Genomic DNA, 17,856 nt, shown 5'->3' on the forward strand with positions numbered 1-17,856 from the left:
AACACATAGATATCCGGTTCCATTTCCTGCGAGATAACCATGAGAGAGGCCACATAGACTTGGTCCATGTCCCTTCAGATAGGCAAAACGCAGATATTCTCACCAAACCGCTTGAGCAGGACACCTTTGCTCGCTTGCGAGGGGAGCTTGGGGTTTGTTACCCCTTTTGATCGCTGACTTTTCTTTGGTTAGCTCTTTGTAGGTCTTTGTTTTTGTTATTCTCTTAGTTTTCTAGGTTTGGTAGTTGCATTGTACATGTTTGCATTTTGCATTGCTTCACTTGCACTAGCATTCTTGTATACATTGCTATGATCTTCTAGTGCCTGCTAGTGTGAGTTGATAAATTTGATCATGTATAGCTTGCTCCACTGTGTATATGACATCATCTGAGTTAAGCTATTTTGTTTTGAAAATATGAAAACATGATCACCCTGTCTTGGCTACTAGCATGTTAGGGATTGTTGATATGCTTTGCTATCTTATTCATGCTAGTGTAGCTTTTCGTTCAGCAATTCATACTTGAAATGATCTAAATTTGATAAAATTGCTTGAACTGTTCTGGAAATGGATTGAAAAGATCCAGGTGGGATTGCTTGTCGCACTGATCGAGTTTTCGGGACGGCTCACTTTGCACTTGTGAGAACCCGGGTAAGGCTGTGCATGATTGAAACGAGTGTCTTAAGCTTCTGATTGTCTTTGGCATAGGCTTGGCCTCGTTGCTAAGTAAAGCATGACAAGCTTTCAACCCCTGGCATTAAGAATTGCTTGATATAATTTGATTGAAAAATGAATGTTTGCAACATGCTTTGGCTGGTTTGGCTCACCTGTATGAGTATGATTAGCACTGCTTTCATTTCCCTACTTGTTAGTGCTAGATCATGGGTGATGCTTTTATTTCTCCTAAACTGAACTTGCCTAGCTCTAGACTGATTTGATATACCTTGTTGAGCTAGATACAGGTCTTGTTTATGGATGCACACATGCTTGGGACTAGATGTTGCTCATATCCTTGTATCCCTGAATGCTTTCACTTACACCTCCTGCATTGCATTCATTGCATAGCATCTGGTCAGGGGGAGTCTCAGTTTCAGGGGGAGTTTTAGGCATCTTTTAGGCTTGATGTGTGCATGTGCCAACAAGGGGGAGAATTTTTGGGAGAAGTGATCGAACAAGGGGGAGACTTGGTTGATTCTTTCCCTCCGCTTTCAGCATGACTGCGTCGAGCGTTACCTCTGTCTTTGAGGAGTCATGTTTTGGCTTTTGATCGATTGTGTTGAGCCGTTGCCCTTGTCTTAGGGGATCGATCTGTGCTTGAGTAAGTGACTGGTCTTGCCTTTCTGAGCTTTTTGTCCCTTGCTTGAGTTCTTCACTTTCTTGCTTCTATTTTATCACTTCTCTGGTTTCAGGTGGTGTGTTGACAATGCACTCATCAAGGGGGAGATTGAGGAATGTTGAGTACTCTATCCTGCCTGTGATGAGTGAATTGTCAACCGTGCAGTGTGATCGTGCGCTTGGTCTTTGGATTGCAGGTACACGGGTGTCGAGTGTCGACGGAGTGCTGCCGTGGAGGAGCTCAGGCCGGGCGGCAGCTGTGGCGTCCACTCCTGGATCGAGGGCGCAAGCGGTGACGGAAGGCGGGTTTCTTGGTTTGTGCCACAAAACCAAGCAAGCGGACGGCGGTTGAAGACGACAAGTCGTGGAGGCATGGGCGTCGGTCTCGGGACTGATGGAGGCGACGAGCGTCGACGGCGTCTATGGCCTCGCTACGGGTGAGGAGGTGACGGGCGTCGGGCAGCGTCTAGGGCCGTCAGAAGGCCGAGGCTAGAACGGCGTCTAAGGCCTCGGCGTGGAGGCGGGAATCTTCCCGCGCGAGGAGTTTTGGCGGTTTTCTCAAAACCGGCCACCTACCCGGGTTTCGCGGACCCTTCAAAACCGCGAACCGGATCTTCATCAACATGGCGGCATCGCGGAGAAGACTTCGTTTCGAAGAAAGAACCTCAGCCGTCATATGAGATCGTGTACAGGGGGATGCTACAGACCAACCGGTCTGACCGGTCCCTGGAACCGGTCTGACCGGTCTACACAACCGGTCTGGCCGGTCCGTGGAACCAGTCTGACCGGTCTCGGCGGGTATAAATACCCCCACCAGCCCGTGGCTGGTTGAGGCTCTTGAGTCTTTTCGAATCCTTTTCGTTTTTCCTTTTCCCTTCCCCTGCTCCAGGTTAGGGCCAAAGACTCCAACGCAAACAAAGGTTAGAGTTTAGCTAATCTCTCAAATTAGTGGGTAGGATTATGGGCGGATGGATTTAGCTTTGTATAAGTGAATTGCTCTGAGATTAATGAATAAAATCATGTTGAGTTCATCTTTGTGTGCTGAGTTTCCGTCCTCCCCTTCCTCTTTTGCGTTTTGGACTTGATTTCTCCTCTTTTTGGGATGTTTCGTGTTTAGAGGAATCAAGCCCGTGGATTCGTGTTTTGCCGAACTCGTTGTGACGATTCGGATCTATCTAGCTTAGTGCCAAAACCCCTAGAATTGCGAGTTCTCACGAATTGGAGATTTTGAGTTCTTGAGAAAACCCCAATTCTCTTTGATCTTCCTTTGATTTCTCACGATCTATTAATCTTTTGGGAAAGATATCTTAGGGATATATTCACGGGACAGTTGTGAATGTATCCTCCAAGTTTTGTTGAATTTGGACTTCGTTTGCTCGAGATTCAACTCTTGAAGTCTTGTTCCCGAGTTTTCTGGGAGCGACCGGTCTGACCGGTCCCTTCCACCGGTCTGACCGGAGACTTGCACCGGTATGACCGGTCTCTGCAGTCCAGTTCTGCGTTTCGACTCGTTTTGCTTCCGCATAGTTCCCTAGGGCGTTGTTGCTCAGAGATAGCTAGCCCATAGCTATTCTCTCATTTCCTAGGTGTGAGGGCTTGAGGTGATTTCTGGGATATAGGCTGACGGATCGATTTCGAAAAAAAATTTGATCGGCTCCCGTTCACCCCCTCTGGTCGCCGGTTTCGGTCCCTCACATATGGATAGAGTACAACCAAAGTGAGGGTCCAATCCACATTGCATAAGCCTAGAGCTTATTCACCAGATAAATTTATTAAACCTAATTAAACTATAATTGGCACATGTTGCTACATGGGCTAATTTTGTACTAATTAGGTTTACGGGTGATGAAATTTATTTTGTTACTTGTCTATGTTTCAGACTTTTAATTAGAATCTAAACATCTGATATGATGGGACTTAACCCAAGCTCGCATGTCGCTATTGATCATGATCGCGAAATGATCGCAGCGCGGGGCGGCCAGACGGCTCATCCTGTAGACGTCAAATCCTCTAGCTTTCTTGAAGTTGAAAGGTACTCGGGCCACGGAAAGCTTTGTGCCGAAAGCAGGCACCCGCACATGGAGATCGACAAGGAGCAGCTCAGCCTCGGTTTCGAACAGAACACCCTGGAAAAAACATGCCGTGCGCAAGAAAGCAAGCGGAGGCGGCTATCTGTTCATTCTGTTAGGGAGCCAAAGAAAGCAGAGTAAACGAATACATTAACTAAAAACAGAGCAAGTCCTTCATTTTGTTGTTGTCGTACCGCCAGTTCGTTGGCGAAAGGTGCAAATCTGAACTCCTCACATGTCACATCTAACGACTGCATCAGCCACAGCTTATACAACCATCTGAATTATCTGACGCGAAAGGAACAGATATTCCATCAACCTAATGCTAGCACAAATGCAGAGCACCCAAAGGCCCATCTACATTTCCCCCTTGGAACCTGCACTTTTATGTGTACACGCTGAATATACCGCTGGTTCGGTCCATTGGTCTGATGAGGGGGCGAGGTCGTCTGCCTCATTGCAGTGCGAGCACTCTCGACGCAACCACAGAATTAAATGGCGATAAGCATTGCACCTGCATATATATACAATGCCCAAATATGTTACCCTGGATGAACAGGCACACTTAATCTATGGGAATCACTTGAAACGACAGATGCAATCAACTGAAATTAACGGAACAACAGGTGAGGCAAACTTACCTGAAGCGTATGCACAGGGGCTGACGTTTGTCGGTAGACGCACGTCGTCCTACCGGCCACTCATCTTCAATGGTGCATGTGGTCCTGTAAGCAAGCCGCCTGCGCTTGCTGCGGGCTGTGGATGATAGATATAATCGACCAGAGGAAAACAAGAAATTAGAGCAAGCATAACAAAGTATCTGCAAATAAAATATATTAGATGAAGCGGCTGCAGTGTTAAGTTACCTTGGATAATGGCGGAGCAGCTGATATTGGTCTCGAAGCAGAAAGGATGTCCTGTGTACAGAACGTACCATTTTCTCTTAACACCCTCATCCTTTCCATATGCCTTGACTTGCTGGATATGTTTGAACTTGTCCCACTCACGGCTAGTTTTCCCTGCAGCTATGGACGTAAGTAGAGGTAAGCTGCAGTCTAGCAGCAATTGCCTTGGCGTTACATCTTGCAGGTATCTTGGGACTGTTTCCATGTCATAATCCTCCAGACTGAGTTTTTGTAGTGCAGGCACGCCTTCCAATACCTTCATCTTTGGGCACATAACGATGACGAGCTTCTGCAGTTTTGGTAGATTACTAATCCTCTCCAGGTCAGCGTTTCTAAACACCTCGAGGTGAACAACCGAAGTAAAGTTCTCCAATGAACATAGATGCTTGACATCATATATGCCTAGTTTCTTCACAGCTCTTGCGTGGAAGGCAAGGCCAGCAGGCACGCACCTCAACTTGCACTTCTCGAGTATTAGCTTCTCCAAGATGGGCATTGCTTTCACTTGCAGCTCCCACTCCCATTCCTCCCACTCGACCAGTCCATCAAAAACCAGCACACTCAATCTGGGAAATGAAACCCCTACCTGCGAATGGTTGTGGCAGTGATGGTTTGGTTGTAGGAATTCAGGCCCAACACGCTTGATCGCTGGAGCATGCACAATCAGTAGGAATTCCAAGCAGGGGAGCTGACATAAGCAATTAGGAAGTTCTGTGCAGCAGGCTAGGTTATCCATTGTAAGAATCCTCAAGCTCCCAAGGGGCACAAGTGCTGTCGACATCATCCACCTTGGGAGCCGCTGACCAAAGTACCCGCTGATTTCGAGGGTTTCTAAGCCAGACGGAGGTTGGAGCTCATTAAATACCTCCTCAATTTGTTGCTGCTGCTCCTCAGGAATGCCTTCTTCATCTTTTACCAATTGGCCATCATGTTCAATTCTACTTGTGCATTCTAAGAATAGACGGCTCAACCGCACCTTGTCACCAATCCTGGCCTTTTTTGCAAATGAGGATGAAGACACGTTCTCTAGGCCACTTATAGTAAGATTAGTTAGCTGGCAGAGAGGTCCCAGTTCTTCAATGCTACACCAATCACCATCCATGTGCGCTGGAAACCCATTTAAAATCCTTAGATTTGTTAGACCATGAAAACCCTTAGGTATGCTGCTTATTCCTGTGTTTCGAAGGCTAAGAAACCTCAGGTGTTGCAACTTTACAATGGAACTAGGAAGATTCACCAAACTCTTACAACCAAGAAGGCTAATATACTGCAGGAATTTCATATTACCAATGCTTCCTGGTAGCCTAGATGTATTGGTTCCATTTATGGATAAATACCTCAAGTGTTTGAGTTGATTCAAATATTCAACTAATGCATCAAAATTTGCATCTTCTACATATAATGTCCGTAAATTCGAAAAAACAAGGAATGAATCACCAGGCTTGATTTTTATAGGCCCAACTGATAATAGTGTTCTTAGTGATGTCTGTCCTTGTAATGAATACCACTCTAACTCATCTGATTCTGATCCTCTTGTTTCCAGCGATAAGCGAAGAAACATTTGTGAATTGATTTTGTCAGCAATATCAGCTTTGTTGTTCTGTGCTACTAGTGCTTCATTTCTAGCCATGTATTGAGCAAATGAGCGGACAACATCATGCATACTGCAAAGATGTTTTTCAACATATCTTATATTAGGCTCAATAAGGTTCCTCTGTATCAACTCATCGTAGTACTCTTTTCCTATTTCCTCCAAGTCACGTGTGGTTCCATGAACAAATCCTTCACTAATCCACATGCCAATGATCTCATAAGAGAAGAACCCTCTGCTCTTGGGAAGGAGTGAGTAGTGAAGAAAGCAAGGCTTCAAACTAGAACTTAAATCTTCATAGCTAAGATATATTGCATAGTTGAGCTCTTCAGGCATTTGGGATACTGACCATATCGAGTCATTTAGGACATTTTCCCACTCCCGTCTCCTTGCTGTTTTTTGACGTAAGAGACCTCCCATTACTTTCACAGCAAGTGGTAAATAATCACATTTTGTTATAATTTCCATTCCAATATCCTTGAGCAGTTCAATCTGGTCTTCATCATTTCCGTTTCCAACTACCTGCACAGTAGCTAGGCCAATTAGTAGTTTGTAAAGTATCACTTATGCTAGAGCGTCATGATATTTTCCTTCATCACAAAATAAATACAAATGGAGCCTGAGTTTACGGCCGTGTGTATAGATAGATGTTAACAAGCAAAAATTGGTAAGGACAATCATTCCAAGAGAAAAATAACATAGTTTTTACCATACACTTATAGAAATCAGATAATTATGTCAAAAGTACATATTTAACATGGTAGAATAACTTAGTCGCACCACATTCTAAACTACCAGCTCACGACTATCGCACCACATAGCTATTACTACAGGCTGGGAAACGTATTACTAAAAATTACATCCATGTCACTGTCCGCCAGTGTTTGGTATATTGCTATATGTTTGCAAACTATATTTCGCTATTAGGAAAAAGCCTATCCACAAAACTGTATCGTCACTCATGATTCCCAGTATATCAAGTCTTTGATGAAAATATAATATATGAGTTCAAAAGTAGAACTATTATTGACTAGCATCAATCGAATTGAAGTATAATTACAAGATTAGTGAACAATAATATAATACCTCCATCCTTAAATGTATTTCGGACAAACTAATTATCTAAAAATAAAACTAATTTATTTGACCTAAACATCATATTTTAGCGGCGGAGGAAGTCTCAAATTAGCTAAGACGTGACTGATGGGTACTACCCCTATTTTAAAATACTTAATAGTACTTTTGTAGACCAGGTGATTAAGAGACATATGCCCAAGCACTTCTTTTCATAGAGTAGCAAGTAGCACTGATTTGTTCTAGACTAGCATATATATCAACCTCTTCTTCTACACGGGCTAATTAGAATTTATATAAAAATAAAATTTGTAGCTAATAATTATAATTATATATTTCCACACCCTCTTTCGTCTATTAAATATTCTAACACATATCCTAAAAAAATATTTATCATTATCTAGTTGGAATATATTTCATTTTGCATTACACCTCCATATATATTTGAGATATATATATATAATAATATATATAAATAATATATATATAACCATTTTTTTTAGTTGATACATGAATACATACTGACACATAATTACATAAAAATTATTATAATAATAATAGAAACAGTATTTTAGAATTTTCTATTGGTGCACTTTAATTCTTTGTTATAATTATACAATTTAGATTCAGATTTAAGGTTACTTTAACTCTTAATAATGACATAGTTGGAAAATTTATATGCAAATTTAGGGGGTTATTTGCATTATTTTATAATGGCATAGGTAGTTAATTTATATGAAGATTAGGGGGTTACTTTAGTCAATTTTTGTAATGGTAGAGGTGCGTAATTTATTAGAAAAGATCACAGATCCCATCACCATTATAATTAGAGTTGTCCGATTGATGGCCGGATGTTTCTGATTTTTGTGAGATTTCTAAAATTTCCTTATTTTTCAAAGTGTTCACCTAGGATCCTAGGTGGCTTCACATAGAGGTTTCAAAGGAGCCTGATAGATGCTTCAAGTGAACCCTCATAAGTAACTCCCAACCATTCTAAAAATAAATATTCATCCATACATTCATTCGGCAGGATCTAATCATCATTAACAATAGCATCATAACATATCTTTATCAGCCTGAAGTAATCCCCTAATTAATTTGTACAGCAGAATAGATAGAGATAAGGAACAAGATATTGTTGTTTTGGTGGAGATGGATGCAGTGGAGAAAAATACTAGTCTATGTTTTAATTCCCTAAAAGTAAATCAGATATAACTTCACCCTAGGATATAACACTAAAAAAATAATTATCCACCTTTGTCATTACGAAATTAATCTATGATAACCACCTAAATCTTTGACATTACTGATGTAGAAATCGATATGTGCAACAGACAAAAAGTAATGCGGTCACAAGGGATCTAGCTCCTGCTGTTAATATCAGTGCAGCTAAGAATCATCGTACATTAGTGTGATGCTGCTGTATGATGAGTGAACTAAAAGATAATGATTTTTTTTCATTTATGAGTTACGAACCTTCTTCTTGAGCAACAACCATGCATCTTCAGGATTAAGTTTATTGACATAGTGGTAGGGCTTTGTTGCCAGCATCCCTCTTGCGACCATGTCATGTCTTGTGGTGATGAGGACACGGCTGCCATGAGCTAGTGCAGCACTGACCAAGGGAGTTTGGAGCACATCCTCCCATGCTTGATGCTCCCAAACATCATCCATCACCAATAAAATCTTTTGCCCATTCAAGGCTTCCTTAAGAGCTCGCTCAAGAGCGCCTCTCGTATTTCCAGCAGATTGGTGGTCACCCCCAGCTTCAACGATAGCCCTTCTCAGCAGCTCAGTCTCACTGAAATCCCGGTTCACACTCAACCATATTTTCTTTGTAAATTCTTGTCGGACAATGTCATGATTGAATATCTTTTTGGCCAAGGTGGTTTTACCAATACCGCCAACTCCCACAATAGCAAAAACCAAAATGTTGTTGTTCTCGCATTTTGATAGCTCTGCCGTTGTTAGAATCTCCACCAAATTTTTTGTGTCCTCCTCAATATTCTCACCGACCAAACTTGACTCATCAAACTCACTAGATGTCTCACGGCTACCAGGACGGGAGGATGCCAACCTCCTGCTACGGTCCTCATATGAATTGAGGTTGATGAAGTTGAACTCCAAGCTACGTTTCTTGATATCTTCTAACCTCTGGTTAAGGTTCTTGATTCGGCTGCCAATCTTGTGGGCGTGGATGGGATTCCGCATGCAGAACAACAGCGGGTTGAAGCATCCTGCATCATGGCTTAGACCCCGCTCCATGGCCTTGAGCTGACATATGTCAAGGATGTTGGTGGCATCATACATGGCCCCTCTAAGCTCGAGAACCCATGCCTGCACACTCTGGTCGGTTATGCTCCTCCTGTCAGCATCCATGAGGAAGTTCTTGAGGTCCTTGAGCTTGATGTCCATTTTTTCAATCTCTCCAGAGACCCCAAGCAGCATATGCACCTCATCCCTTGCCATCTCTGTAAGCATGTTCTGGACGTAGGATGCCAAAGAATCCAAGACCCCCGCCATGAATGGCAGCTAGCAAGTTTTTTTAACTGTAACAAAATTAGAACAAATTAAATATCAGCACGGTTAGGCCGTAAAATAGAATATCTACAGTTCTTGCAGAAAAATGTTTTCTGCTTCTACATTCTTATATTGTACAAAAGTAGATGCTAAAAAGTTGGTCCTCTGCTTGTCATACTGATGCTGAGATCCTGCATGAACGCACGACGCAACTTGCAGTTTTGTACTTTAAATAACTAGATTGAAATAAATCGATGGCGAAGAGGCAGAGCCTATGCATGAAAAATTTCTCAAATAACGGTCTTGGAAACAGACCTGAGGCTGGCGAGTTGGGCGACGGCCGGACTGGCGCCGTTCGTGTGGAACCGGATCTGATGGTGGACCCACCCGGGTGCGACGCGGTCGTCGTCGGTACCTGACTTGGCGACTGCTCTACGGACGCAAGCACCAAGGCCAAGAAGAGGTGGTAGCTTGAAGGCCAATGGCGAGGATTATGGTTGGCCTGTGTCGTCGGTAACTGTAGAAGGGAAGAGCACCTGGAGAGTTCTAATTCCAACCTTAGGTGATCAGGGGGGGAGAGCCGCCGTAGTTGGCCATGAATCTGGTGGCTGCCTTGAGTTGAGGAACGCAGGGTGATTCAGGGAGGAAGATGGTGATTGACTACCTAGCAATAGCAAGGGATCGAATCCAATGGCAAGTTTCTAGAGACAATCCTCACTCTATGCATACTAGTCTGAAAGCAGGAGGGCTATGCGCAATGGTGGAGGAGCGAGCGAGAAGGGGGGAAGTGTAGGAAGAAAAAACGATTACAATCAAGCGAGCGAGAGCCTTGGATCTTGGATATGTAAGATTTTGAGAGACGCTAAGCAAGCACTATCGACCTGACAAAAAAAAAGTAAAACCTGCTTTGTAGGCATGCATGAAAAAGAAGACTAGAGACGGAATGAAGCCGCGTGATGTGCGTGCCCGCGCAGTGAGCCAGTCCGGAGCCTTCGTCATTACACTACGTAAACGACCTACCTTCTTCACGCCCAGGCACACATTCCGTCTTTGAGAAGCAACCAGCGGATTTAGACTGGCCGACAAGAACCTAATTCCGCACTTACCCAGAATCATTGCCCCATCAGCTCATCATCGCTTTTAAAGATTCTGGTAGAAATGTCCGTTGTGGAAAGTGGGTTTTTAATGTCTTTTCGAGCACTATTTTCACTTTATATCTCAATCGTATTGTTGCCACCAGAAAATCGATCAGACGATTCCTCGCGTGCTACACACCGCCTAGAAGATTTGTTTTGCTCTAGTGCAGGTCCTTATGTTCTTGAGATTCGGGGCGTGCCCGTCAATTTGACCACTCAATTGACAAAGTATGTAACGGGAACCGCTAATTTACGGTCAACCGTACGGAGGAGCTCGTACGGTCGATTTTCTGACCGTTCATTTTTTTCTATTTTAGTAAGTTTTTTGTCGTTTTCTGATTTCAAGAATTTTTTTCAAGAAAAAAATTTTGAGAAAAAAAAGACAGAAAATTTTGACGAGAAAAATTTTAGAGAGAAAAATTTGAGAAAAAAAATTAAGATGGAAAATCAAAGAAAAAAATTGGAGAGCAGAAAATTTTTTGAAAAAAAAATTAGGAAACAGGGAACCTTCGAGAGAAAAAAATATTTGCAAAAAAATTTGGAGAGACCGGAAAACTTTGATGTGTAAAAATTTAAAGAAAAAAAATTTGCATCTCAAATCGAAAAAAATTTGTAACAAAAACTTTTGCATCTAAAAATCAGGAAACAAAAAAGAAACAAAACACTACTCGGAGGGCTCAGCGCCGCCGCTGCTGGCGAGCGCCTGGGCAGGTCCCCGCCGCCGAGGGCGAGGCCAGGGGAGCACGCCGCCGCACCGCGCGCGGAGCTCACTGCGGGAAGCCCGCCGCGCGCCGCCTCACCGCTCGGCTCCGCTCCATCTCGTCGCGCTCGTGCTGCTCCACACCCCCCTCTCAACGCCAAGGATGACGTCCCGCTCCAACTGCAAGCTGCAAGCAGCAGCGCGCCGGCCCCGCACTCCATCGTTGCATCCGCTATTGCTAGCAGGTTGTAGATCTGGCTGGAGAAAAACGAAAGGAGAAGGGGAAAGCAACGAGGGGAATGGAAAGACGGAAGGATGAAAGAGTGGGCACGGGTCACGCGGCAGTTTTTGTGGGGTCCACTCACGTGCCCTCTAACAGCGTGTCCACCGCTGCGAGGGCTGCGTGCGGTCGACCGCAAAACCAATACTGCGGTATGTAACTATCGTATCTGCTAGTTAATAGAATCACAGTGCTGAGCAAATGCGACACTTGGATAAATAAGGCATATGAAAATCTATGGGCTAGATGATAGAATTGAAGTACGCAGAACCAATGACCAATGGCTGATGTGAAAATTAAATATTTAGGCACCATCAGCCAGCAAATAGAATTAACAAACTGAGCAATCGCCGAACAAATAAATCATCATAAATCGGATCAGCAAGCTGATGACAATTAATCTGGCGTCACCACCAGTCAGCTTGGATCTAACCGAGACAGCGCTGGCAGCCTGGCAGTAGTCTTAAAAGTCACTAGCCAATGAATCAAATTGCGACGAGATAAAAGGTCGGTAAAAGCTCACTATAGGCCAAGACTAGAAGCTATCGGCTAACGATAACTAATTTGATACTTTGGTAATGGAATCAATTTTTTGATAGCTGTTAAGCAACAGATTCAACAGATATAAGCCGATAGATCTAAGCAAGGTCAAGATAACTATGCGTTGGTAATTAACGTCTAGAGCACCTGATAATGATGACGCTTGGAAGCGAACCGGAGGTTGAGGCAATAAAGCTCTGTTCACCAAAAAGTCAGCGAGAATCTACATTGCTTCTACTCCTAGGGGTTGGCGTTGGGCCAACAAGAAAATTGCATTGATGTGTTCATCGAGAAATTCCATATTACATTAGCCGGAGGTATATATTTATAACCTGGAGTAATGACTCAAGACTTGCCTGGCAAGAAAAATGTAATAGAAAATACTAGGATACACAGACTCTAATTTTTCTTCCGTAGAGTCCTTCCTCATAAAGCTTCCTTGACCGATCTGTATGTGTCCATCCTTAACATGCATCTTGGAATCCGCTCAATATTCATTGAAGGACGCGGCTAAGGTACAGCCGGCCGTAAATTAGGCCGGCCGTACGGCCTACCCTTTTTTGGCCATGTGGGTAATAGATTTTCTTTTTTGGTAAAAAACGGCTATCCTTGTGCAACTTCATTATCGGAGGAGAATAAAGACAAAAAAATATGACATCAGCATATACAAAAGTAATCTCAAGTTTAAAAAATCTGTAATTTTACGCCTGAGCATCAAAATTAAAATCTAATTGCACCATTAAGTTGCCCTCAACAAAAACATCAAAACAAGATCTCACTTCAATATGTTTCGATGATATTTTTCTCATAAAGTTCCAAAAGCAATATTGCTTGAAGTTGAAAGCATATCATAATAAACTCCAAAGCAATTTAGAACAAATGTACAACAAATAAAATAGATTGATTTGAAGCAAATTAGAGTAAATATACAAGCAAAAAACAGATTCACAATAACATTGTCTCATCACGTAACCACTAGATACACCCTGCTTATAATTGGCCTTTGCTTCGCTGCACATGACCTACAAAAATATAATGTAGTAAATTAATATAAATTGATAACACAATGTACATGCTAAAATGCATGTTAAAAAAGTTCTGGAGATGCACATGTATGATCAAATAAACTGTGAACTTCAAAAGTGCCTTATTCCCTAAACCAGAAGCACATTATTGTCCCAAATGACCATGGTATTGCCTAATGCAGATCATATTGCTGCCTACTATAGTACCAACAAGATTCAGCAGAAAAACAAAGGAAAAAATAAAAAAATTATCTACAGAATGTAACTAAGTTATCTGATTTAGCATCTAATGATGCTGATGCAGCTGCTCCTACATGTGCATCAACTATCCATACTGCAATACGTTATGCTTCAGCAGTTACCACAAGGTGATTCATCAATTTCTGCAGCTCAGCATGCAAAAAGGCGCATGTCATCTTCTGTAGAAAAGGAAGCAAAAAGTAAGATAGAATGGATCTAAACGAGCTACCACCAGAATTGGATTATGATTTTCTAGATGATCAAGATACAAATCCTTCATATTGCATTCAGGCAGTTGTTAGCAAGCAGGGGCTAGTAGATGGCATTGTGCAAGTTCCAGAACCACAAAACTTAGCTGATTTTTACAGTGGTGAAGCTGCTATTGTCAAACAACGTGGGAAGTCTAAAAAGCTTGTGCTTTGTTTCACATGTGGGGAGCCTAAAAAATGATGCTGGCCTAAAAAGGCAATTCAAGCTTAAACGCTAAGCTGCTGATTTGCTGAGCCAAAACTGAGATAAAGGTTTGTGGAATAATGCAGTCTGACGAACAAAAGGTAGCTATTGTTGTGTCAATCCAACCAAATAAGAGCTACAAAAATACATTAGAACTAGTCTAGTATACCAAGTAGCATATTGCATAATCTACACAAATTGGTATGCAAAATCATATCAAATGGGAGCAAAAAAACACATTAGCAATACCCATAAACTAGCCAACACATAAATAGTACTTTGCCTAATTAATAGAATATTATTGCCTGTCTATGATCAGGTTAATGCCTGTGTTAAATAGAAAAGTTGCTTAGTATACAGTGTGGTACATATTTCGAAAATGATCTCAGCAATGAGGGTAGCTCACCTGCGATTCACGGCCGTGATGTTTACCCAAAATGATCCAAGCACGTGCTCTGTTGATGACTGCAAAAAATCAAACAGGGGATGAGCACACGAGTATCCTACGCCATGACCATCTCCAAAAAAAAATAAACACCACGCGAAACCATATTGTTGCCCAGTGAGAAACATGTTGCGACATTTATTAAAGAGGTTTAATCATCATTCAACATGTAGGTATATCTCTACTGAGCAAAACAACAATAGCAGAGCCACTCGTGAAGCAAAAGCAATCATGTAAAGAGAAACCTAAACTACCTTAAGTTTTCTGTGTGTTCTTCCAAACCATCTGCTGATGGCATGTTGGACCTAGCTCCCGTGAGGTTGACAAGTAATCTTAAAGTAGTTGACCACTGTATAGTCTAGTAATGTAACTTAGAAAATATGATACTACACATGAATTGTACGAATTGAAAGTCACGACAGAAAAATGGCAGATGGTCACAATACACGAAAATGCTAAAAATTAGAACACAAAAGTGTTTAGCTAGTATGATTAATTTGCATGCTGGGTTAGCACAAGATGCATACATGAAATCCAAAAAAATTATTAGTAGGAGCACATGGAAGTGCTAGAATCAGAATGCAAAAAATGCTACAATAAAATGAACAAATTGCTTGATGATTCAGCGAAAGTTGCCAACTGAATCCGAGAGGGTGTATGGTATTGCTTACCAACCTATTTTTTCTTCATTAGACATATATTGGTTGAGACATGTATCTATTGCTCCCGTACAAGATCCAAGCTCCCTACAATCACAACTCAGTTAATGGTGGGAAAAGGAAGTGCAAACAAGTTCCAGCTCTCATCCCTTGAATCATAAATATGAAATATTTTTTTGGGATGATATAATAAGCCCGAGGTTTCAATACAGATGTGAACAGCAAAAAAAAATCCCTTAGCATGTTACAAACAATGGAAAGCCTTTGATAAACTGATTTTACTCTATTACCAACCATGCACAAACCAATCCCATTTCATTACCAGTATGTTCTCATTTAATCCATTTACAACACAAAGGTAATTCATTCACTTCAATACAACTATAGGATTTTGTTTTGTCAAATTACATGATTACTGAATCGTAAGTGCCTTATTAAGATCTATTAACGCGTCAGGGGTGATGTAAAAAAAATCAAAAACACAAAAGAGAAAAAAAATAGAGGTCTGTGTGAGGGGGCAGCATAAGTGCTTCCAGCCCCAAATATGTCCTTCCAGCAAACATCCCCACATCCAAAACTGAATCCAAAAAAATTCACAGCACATTACCTGAATTTTTTTGAGATGGTACATCATTGCCTAATTAGTAGAGTATTATTGCCTATCTATGATCAAATTAATCACGAACCATGACAACAGATATAGAAATGATCTATACTCTATGGCATAGATGTGGATAACAAATCTAATGACTTGAGCACAACTGAAAAGCATGGCTAGCCAATATTGAACATTGAAAAATGCAGTAGTTTGAGGCAAAGATATAGAGGCCATATGCAGAAAAGATGGGCACATTTTGCTCATCTGATAGCAGTGCCAATACCCTGTCGACTAGGTCCTGCAATCAACAATTAAGAAAATGGATTAAATACCATAAAAACGAAGTTGAGGCAAGTACAGTATACATTAGATTCTAAAATAGAAATATTGCATTCAAGTTCAGAACATAAAAAGATGGTAGATAATCTGAACATAAAAATGCTATATTAGAACACAAATGGTCAACTAAGAATGAACATTTGCTTCAGAGATTGATAAGCATATCTGAAATGGAAAAATTATTGTAATATAACAAAATGCTAAAGCTTGATAAAAAAGATGCTAGACTAAAGATGAAGAAATTGCTTTGTTCGCATGTCATAAATTGTCTACAAGTGAATTCCAGTAGAACTCATATCTAATCCATCAAAACATGGAAAAAATACTACTATCTAAAATATAAAATCTGCTTAGACTGATATGAATATTTGCTTGTCGATTTAGCTTAAGCTGCGTACATGTAACTTCAAAAATGCTAAGGCATGATACATGAATCCGAGAGGGTATATGGTACTGCATACTGATTACTGATTAGCTAACAAATAAATCCTCTAGCTATTGGTTTGATTGCATCACTATGAGCCAGTTCTAGCACCAAAACAACAAGCACAAAATTGATAAGTAGAAATGGTAAAATCAGAACCACATCGAAGAACTAGATCCCTAGCCCCTCACCTCGAATCCTCGATGATGGAGATTGAAGAGCATCCATGGAGCTCCAGCAGAGAGTGCGATGTAAGGCCAGGGGATGAAGAGGAGAGGCCTTCACCCCTTCATCAAGGTTGGCAGTCTGGAGACCTCGGCCACCATGGTCGTTGACCTCCCCCGTTTCTCCTCATGGATCCAGAAAGCCCTCTCAGTAGAGCAACACACAGCCGTGCGAGCTCCACCGCTGTTGCTCATGGTGCAGGGGGCGCCAGATCCAGCGAGAGGGTGGGGGCATAGGGGGCGTGGAGGCCTCGTTGGCCTCGACATTATCGTTGGCTCACCGCGCATGCTCGCGAGTCACCGCGGAGGCAGAGATCCGCGCCGCGCCGCGTCGTCGTGTCCTCGCACGCGTGCTCTCATGCTGCTGTGAAGGGAGGTTGCAGGGGGGTTGAGGGGAGGACGGAAGGAGGTTGCGGTGGGCTGGGGAGAGAAGGGGAGGACGTGGTGGCGGGGTGGAGTGGAGGAGCGGTGGGGCGGGAGGAGGAGGGGAAGAGGGAGAGAAAATGATTGCTTCTAGATTCTGGAGAGTGGGGAGGAGGAGAGGCGCTCCAAGAGTCAAGACGATACGGCGGTGCTCTGATTAATGGATGATAGATCCAGCCGGCCGTTTCGGTGAGCAAAATTACGGCCAGCTGAAAAGAAGTCATTATCTTCATTGAATTATCGGCTCCCTTTTGTATACTCAATTGGCATAAATTAGCAATTTTTGGTGTGAACACATATCCTAAATAAGCTCCTAATTACGACTACTTGTTGCTCTTGTTCGACTAAAGAATCTGTTACCAAAACAATTGCACCACGAACTAGCAACGTCCCTTTAAGAGCTAATGCAACACCCTAATTTTTAAGTTGGGGACCTAAATAAAATTTGTTACGTTTATTGCAGGCACAATAAGGTTTCGCTAAATTTTTTTTATTTCTTAACATTTACTGTGAATTTAAATAATTTATTTAGCTATAAAAAGAAAAATAAGGTCACATAGGATTTTGTGCATCCATGCTGCTTGCATTGTTTTGTTGTTTGAGGTTGAATTAAATTTGAATTTAAATTAAATTTGCTTGTAAAAAGATCTCTTTTTCTTCTTTCTCCTTTTCTCCTTTTTCCTTTTCCCCCTACCTTCCCAACCGGCACAGCCCAACTCTCTCCCTTTCTTTCTCTTTCCTTTCCTCCCCCCCTAGCCCAGCCCAGTTTTCATCTCTCTCTCTCTCTCTCTCTCTCTCTCTCTCTTCCTCCCCGCTCTGGCCCAACCCCCTCTCCTGGCCTACCTCGCCAAATCTTGACTGCGATCTTGATCCCCCACC

General features: G+C 42.1%; 1 protein-coding gene and 1 long non-coding RNA gene across 3 annotated transcripts in view; both read right to left on the reverse strand.

The window, feature by feature from the left end:
• Positions 1-10,578, reverse strand: part of LOC120684484 (putative disease resistance protein RGA1) — a 69,119-nt gene extending 58,541 nt beyond the window's left edge. The window contains exons 1-5 of one of the 2 annotated variants that reach the window (XM_039966335.1): positions 9,890-10,518; positions 9,807-9,857; positions 8,448-9,520; positions 4,268-6,419; positions 4,043-4,157 (exon numbers count right to left, since the gene is read on the reverse strand). In XM_039966335.1, coding sequence (XP_039822269.1) covers positions 4,043-4,157; positions 4,268-6,419; positions 8,448-9,494 — 3,314 coding nt within the window. In that variant the 5' untranslated portion in view covers positions 9,495-9,520; positions 9,807-9,857; positions 9,890-10,518. Of the gene's footprint in view, positions 1-3,516; positions 3,916-4,042; positions 4,158-4,267; positions 6,420-8,447; positions 9,521-9,806 lie in introns of those variants that run through there. The other variant, XM_039966336.1, reaches the window with a different exon arrangement.
• A 2,283-nt stretch (positions 10,579-12,861) lies between these two features.
• Positions 12,862-16,814, reverse strand: LOC120684488. Its single transcript, XR_005679319.1, has 4 exons — positions 16,522-16,814; positions 14,986-15,865; positions 14,272-14,330; positions 12,862-13,169 (listed from the first exon to the last, which is right to left on the reverse strand). It is a non-coding gene; the product is annotated as an uncharacterized LOC120684488 (long non-coding RNA).
• Between the last annotated feature and the right edge of the window lie 1,042 nt (positions 16,815-17,856).

The sequence above is a fragment of the Panicum virgatum genome, chromosome 8N, assembly GCF_016808335.1.
Source record: "Panicum virgatum strain AP13 chromosome 8N, P.virgatum_v5, whole genome shotgun sequence".
NCBI classification, from domain to species: domain Eukaryota; kingdom Viridiplantae; phylum Streptophyta; class Magnoliopsida; order Poales; family Poaceae; genus Panicum; species Panicum virgatum.